General features: G+C 38.1%; 1 protein-coding gene across 5 annotated transcripts in view; it reads right to left on the bottom strand.

The window, feature by feature from the left end:
* LOC133560246 (phospholipid-transporting ATPase ABCA1-like) overlaps positions 1-7,143 on the bottom strand; it is a 277,208-nt gene that overhangs the window by 148,692 nt on the left and 121,373 nt on the right. For all 5 annotated transcript variants that reach the window (XM_061912560.1, XM_061912562.1, XM_061912559.1 and 2 more), the window contains 2 exons: positions 5,964-6,169; positions 5,682-5,858 (listed from right to left, as the gene is read on the bottom strand). In XM_061912560.1, the coding sequence (XP_061768544.1) occupies positions 5,682-5,858; positions 5,964-6,169 (383 nt within the window). The remainder of the gene's footprint in view (positions 1-5,681; positions 5,859-5,963; positions 6,170-7,143) is intronic.

The raw sequence follows: 7,143 nt of genomic DNA, 5'->3' as shown, positions 1-7,143 counted from the left end.
GGAAGTAAATGGCGTGGGGACTTGGAGGGTATTGCCGCACTTTTATGGCTTTCATTTATCCTCTGTAATTATTTATCCTTCACTGGCTTTCACAGAAAGACAGGCCCAGTTTTATTCTCTGTTCGTCCCCTCTTAAAGTTACAGTAGTATCAGCCTGCAATGCTGAAGCAGCAAATATTTTCAGGTTCTTTTTTTGAGACTCCATCTCCCCCCACCTAAATCAACTATTTGAATACAATATTTTTGTTTATGTGTTTCTGTGCCTTTATTATGCTAGGATACTGTAAAATATATTTTTGGGTTTGGGAACCTTAGGGACTGTCCGACAAGGAGTGGTACTTTCGTGAATTCTGCGGTGCTTTTTTGTGAACTTCTGGATCTGCCTTCCGGGAGCCTTTTGGCCGTGCGGACCAGCTGCTGGACACCAGAGTCCATTTGGAGAGACTGGAGGAGATGCAGGTGAAGAGACAGAATTGCGGAGCTGGCGCTGAGCGCTAAGACGGACAAGCTTCAAAGTGTCTTGGCTGAATGAGCAGGCATCGGACACCTCGGTCTCCTTGGACACATCCTTGATCATCCATGCGGACTGGACACTGGCTGAGAGTTGTTGGGCGGCCGAGGGTGGAGTCGGCTCTCTTAGTTGCTTTGTTGGGTCTACTCCTGTCTCTGAGCCATGCTCACCCCACCCCAGCAGACAATGGCATGGAACACCGCAGAGGCCACTATAGTGTATATGGTTTTTCCCAGTACATGGCCTGAAAAGTGTCTATTCTTCTCCCCGTCTACACTGGTACTGGAAAATAACATAACTGGGATTGTCCGGTTTTTCAACGCCATTACCCATCGCTAACTCAGCATTATTGACTAGCCGTCTCTCTTTGGTAACTTGGCTCATTGCACATGGATCTAATGAGACTGATTTTAAAGGTCTGTTCAGTCTGCTGGAAAAGGTAAATGTTTTATATTAGCAGAGGTGTGGACTCGAGTCACATGACTTGGACTCTAGTCACACTCGAGTCATGAATTTGATGACTTTAGACTCGACTTGACAAAATGTAAAAAGACTTGCAACTCGACTTAGACTTTAACATCAATGACTTGTGACTTGACTTGGACTTGAGCCTTTTGACTTGACATGACTTGCTACTTTCCCCAAAACCCAAAGATTAAAAAGTTATTCAGGAGCGCTCCGTATCTTCCATTGTGTACGCGTGTGTGTCAGCATGTGTGCGATGACAGCGTGTGCGCTACCTGTCAGTACAACAGCCAATCAAATTACATCCACGTTATGTTCGTCACATAGCATTCATCCAATCAAATTGCAGAAAAAAACAACAAAGAAGAGCTCTCAAACAAGGCGCCAGTGAGGAAAAATGATGCCAAAAATAGTTTTGTTCAGGTATTAAAACAACGACTTGGTCAACAAAAAACGAATTGCCGTATGCAAAGCATGCAGTTCGTTCGAAGATTACAGACGGAGACGCAACAACTTCCAACTTCGTTCGACATTTGAAGATGCACAAAGAAGGGTAAGTTTTGAATTTAAGCTAACGTTTATTGGCTGAGTAACGTAACTTTTATTTGCTGTGTAGTTAAATCAGAGAGGCTGTAAACTCACTGCTAACGTTATAACCATAGACATCTTATAAGTAGACGCAGCAGACCACTACTGGCGCTGACGAGATGAGACGCGCGGCCGCCATCTTGAAGTGGTGATCCACTCCACTCAGTGCAATACATTTGGAAGGAGCAATGAACTGTCAGCGCTTTTTATCTCACTGAATACCACTGATTTTCACACGCTTTTTGTCATACGTGTAACTACGATAAAGGACATGTGTTTTGGCGTGTTCATAGTTTGCTTAACAGTAATATAATATTCTTATATGCTATAAGTGACCAGACGTCCAAGATCAAAACTGGGAATAATAATCCCAGAGAAAGGGGGAAAAAACGGTCAGCTATTTTTAAGTTGAAGAAACAATATAATTAGGTTATATATACATGTGTATATCCTACATAAACAATGTATGAATATATTAGATATATCTATATACCTTACAGACCAATAGACTTTATCTCTGTTGCTGCAACAGCAGAGAGTTTTTTTTGTCTTGACACTTTGTATTGATATTTTGTATTACATTCTCCCCCTAAACAATCATGTTTACAGTGATTGTTTTATATGTATTTTTCATGTATGTTGCTTTGGATAAAAGTGTCGGCCAAACACTTAAACATATACAGTATAAACACTTGAAAGTCTTTATATCAGCTAAAGCCACCAATCTGTTTCACTGGATTCACAATAAAATCAAAGTCTGTTTTACCCAACAATGTTAGTATTTGAATATTGTTACTTGAAGACTTATTCCTGGTTACAATTATACTGTTAAGAGAGTATTGTCTTATGTTTTGCCTAAAATGATCAGTGGTGGCTGGTGAGTTTTGTTTTAGGTGGGGCTGAAAGTTTGTAAACCAAATACCAGTAGGGGGGTCATCCTCCTCCAGAAGATTTCTTTGTGATTTTTATATACAAATATTGAAGATCTTTGCTCCTTCACAATTCTGTAATAATATTATTTTCACAAAATACTACCAATAATATGTTAATGTTAAATGTTACTTGTGAAAAGAAATCCCCCGGTTCCTATTTTCAACAATCCGCTCATTTAAGCAGGAAAACGCTGACCACGTAATCTACCTCTCAACCTTCAGTTTAGGCTGCTCTCCAGCTCCTCATTACCACTTCAAGATGGTGGCCAAATTGCTCGCGTCACAGCAGCCAATGCTGGGTTTACTTATAATATGTCTATGGTTATAACGTCATTGCAAACACTACAATCTGTTGCGTCCACTGCAGTTCGCTACCTAGTTCATACTTTTTGTCAAGTGATTTTTTTTAAGCAGGGCTGCATGAGGTACCTACACATAATGTTAGGTTAGTGAATGTATCACACACAGTAACGTAACGTTTGACGGCGGTCAGGAGCACCACGTATTTTAGACCCCTACAAAAATACAAACATAGTCAAATAAAGGTCAGTTAAAATGTATACAATATTAAGAATATGTGTAGAAATTCCATAGGGCCCTGACATCTAAAACGTACAACTCTGTTCATTGTTATGTTCATGTATTTATGGTTTTCATGAGTACGCACACTTTAAAACACATACAGTATGAGATTAGATCAATGAGATAAGGTAAAAACAGGATGGAAACTGCTGTGGAACTAGTTCCAATGCAATATGCCATGCAAATACAATGATAACACTTTTGTGCAAATAATTACAGTTGCACTTGTTTTTTCAAATGTGTTTGTTCTGTAAAGGAATGAGTTACATGTTTAAAATAACTGGTTAATAGTGCTATTATGAAGTGCAATGTCAGCACTATTTTCTTTTATAATAAATACATACAGCATTTTAAAAGCATACACAATCTGTGTAATTATATTAGTCTGTGGTTAAAAGGACTTGAAATGACTCGAAACTCAAAATGCAGGACTTGGGACTTGACTTGAGACTTTTCAGTTTTGACTTGGACTTGACTCGAGACTTGCCTGTCTTGACTCGGGACTTGACTCGAGACTTGAGGGCAAAGACTTGACTCTTACTTGTGACTTGCAAAACAATGACTTGGTCCCACCTCTGTATATTAGTATTAAATTATTTCCAAAAACTGCTCTAGTTGTCTGTTGTACATTACTACTGGTAAATTTGTTATCTAAAACATGTATATATATTTTTAAAGACATGCTATATGTTTAAATTGTAGTGTTTCGGAGGAGCAAGCATAGATTAATGGTAAATGGGTTGTACTTGTGTAGCGCTTTTCTACCTTCAAAGTACTCAAAGCGCTTTGACACTACTTCCACATTCACCCATTCACACACACATTGACACACTGATGGAGGGAGCTGCCATGCAAGGCGCTAACCAGCAACCATCAGGAGCAAGGGTGAAGTGTCTTGCTCAAGGACACAACGGACGTGACGAGGTTGGTACTAGGTGGGGATTGAACCAGGGACCCTAGGGTTGCGCACGGCCACTCTCCCACTGCGCCACGTCGTCCGATTAAATTGATTCCAATTCATTTGAATGGGTTGCACTCAGTTGCGATACCTGCGTTTTGAGTTACAGGCTCTGTCCAGGAACCTGTGAGTTTAAGTACAACTGTACATATTGTCAAGCAGCCTCTTTCTCCTCTGCTTCTGGCTGTACGACTGTTGGCAGCTGCCACGAGCCTCTAGTGTTATTCCTTCTGATTTCATGCCCTCCCGCCTGCTCTGATGCTTAATAAATACTTCTGTGTTAATTTTTGCTCACACTATTTTACATGAGACTCTATTGTCAACATGGACCAGTCCAAAATTGGACTGTCAAACGATGGCAACATTACCACTTTTTTGAAAAAAAACAAAAACAAAACAGAAGAAAAGGTAAGATAAAGTGCACAATAACACCATTATGCGACATGCAGTGAGATAAATGCTGCTGTTTTTATGCAGTCTGTATCGCTCCGAGAGCAGCCAGATGTACCTAATGCTGTAACCAGTAAATCTATACACTGTTTATGAAGGTTTTTTTCAACGATAACTGAAAGAAATGTGACAAAATGTGTCTTTTGTATATATATTTAATAGTGTACATTTTTGAATATAACTACTGGAACTTTTGGAGATACTGGGCGTAGAGGGTTTCATTTGCTAACAAAAGGGAACACCTACACACACAAACCGTTTGCAGACAAACTCAGAAAGAAGGTTATAAATGTGACTGTTGAGCAAAATCGACACCTAAGTATATCCAATACGTACTATTTACAGTGACCACAAGTAATTGCGTTAAATGTAGATTAGAATTGTCATAGGTCCTTTGATGGACTGACGGCAGGAGTTTTCTCCCATCAAATCTTATTCTGAGAGATAAGCAACACCATCACAAAAAAGATCTTCAATCAGCATTTGCAGTAGATCAGTGGTTCTAAAACTGTGGTACGTGTACAACTATTGGTATGCGAGCTCCATTTAGTAGTACGCCCAAAAAAATCACCTGATTAAAGTATGGTACCGTGTTTCATTTCCCTGCGTTCAAACAGTGTTACTGTTCAAACTGTGTGTAATGTTACAGTGGCCAAAAATATTAAATATACTTGCCTGTGCCTATTTTTCAATGAATACTTAGGCCTTCTACACTACTGTATTTCAGTTTTGGTCATTATTGTGGTATTTGGACAGCCAAGTTTTTTGTGAAGTGATACTTGGTCAAAAACATTGAGAATCACACTGCAATACATCCTTAAAAAACCACAAAGCAATCCTGTCATAGAACCATTAAAATAATCTTTTACTAGAGTTTTCTATAGTCCACCTGTCCCATCTGAAAGCTAGCACTAAAATGTAATGTTGTTGTTTCGTTGTTTATTATACGAGGATACTGTAAGATAACTCAAATGTAAAGATATCTACATTTCTAGCTCTACTTCTCTGTCCAAAATATCTCACTCATAAAGGAGGACTTAATGGAAGTACCAAACAAAAGCAGATATTTTCTTAGAGGAAATCTAAGTGGGAGGAAGATTTTCCCAGAGATAAGCAACATCTTTGATGCCAGTCTTGTTACTTAGCGAATCAATGCCTGGGGTATATGTGAGAATAAAAAAAAAAGCGTACTCACGTGTCATCTACATAGCAAGGGTACGGCATTTGCTGCAGAAAAACACCAAGTGGTTGTTTCTTGGAGGTGAGTACTCGTATGATGCCATGGTCTATCATGTCCTGCAGGTAGGCGAAGCCCCCCCAGATGTAGCGCAGGTCATTAAAAGCGTTGTCTCGGGCCCCCGGAGACCATGACCTTGTTAGATGTTTTAAAAATCACACACGCCATTGTTGTTATTAATTCTCTCTTAACCCAAGTTAAACCAAGCACTACAGTGGCAGGTGGTGTTTTTTTACATACCGTTCTTTCAGTTTGTTGGTGCGCTCCAGCTTGTCAATATCCATGCGGATTGTGTATCGGACATGAGGAGGTGGCCGGCTGGTATTAGGCTCTAAGCTTTCAAAAACCACGCCGGCCCAGAAAGTGTCATTCTTGAGGAGCTCCAAGGATTCGCTCACCAGGTGGGATTCGCTCGCTGCCGCCTCAAACTTGTTCAGGTCCATGCACTGACAAAAATACATTTTCAACAACAAAAAAATGTTCATACATTTTTTTAAAGCATTTTGGTAATATTTTTTCGTTATTAGCCTAAAAAGCTGCTGATTTTGAAGCCAAATTTATTAACATTACGTAATGTAAGCATATCACTAAAGTAATTAGGATTTTACATTGGACAACTAGCCATAAATTAAAAAAATATAAATATATCATATAAACCCACAAACATAATTACTATTTGATATTTATATTTTAGGTGGACATAGATTAAACGATTGATTATTTTAATACAGAGTTTTTTTTTATTTTTTTTAAAAATCTGACACTGTAGAGAAAACATGATAAATATCGCTGCTGCCAATCAGTGACTTATCTAATATTAGAAATAAGACAATACTTGTGCATTTAAATGTGCATAATATATATAAATATATATATATATATATATATATATATATATATACATATATATATATATATATACACACACACAGTTTATGATGGTCACACACATGCAAAAACACTAAACCTTTTGATGTTCAATACAATTGATCGTATTAGTTCTCTATTTGATTCGCTAAGGGAATGTTGACCATTGTCAATCAATCTTCTTCATGCCATTTGTCCTGTACAATATAGATTGTGTTCAGCTCGCCTAATTGACAAAATTGTTTGATGCGAGCATCTATATCCACTGTACAGTGCTGTAAATGAAAAAAACAAATAGAAAAACTACCTGTAAAAACCATGCACAATAAATGAATACAAACATACTGTCAATTAAAAAATATATGGTGTAAACTAAAAAAATATATAATTAACGAAAACACAAAAAATATATATAATTCTACTACACAGATTTCACTTAAGGCGGGTATTTTCGGAACGTAACCCCAGCGTTAAACGAGGGAACACATATATATACACAGGTATATATATATATATATATATTCTTCGCGCACTAATTGACTGAAAGTGCGCA

This window comes from Nerophis ophidion, linkage group LG10 (genome assembly GCF_033978795.1).
Source record: "Nerophis ophidion isolate RoL-2023_Sa linkage group LG10, RoL_Noph_v1.0, whole genome shotgun sequence".
Taxonomy (NCBI): domain Eukaryota; kingdom Metazoa; phylum Chordata; class Actinopteri; order Syngnathiformes; family Syngnathidae; genus Nerophis; species Nerophis ophidion.
The sequence above is the reverse complement of the archived record's forward strand: the minus strand, read 5'-3'. Positions and strand labels throughout refer to the sequence as shown.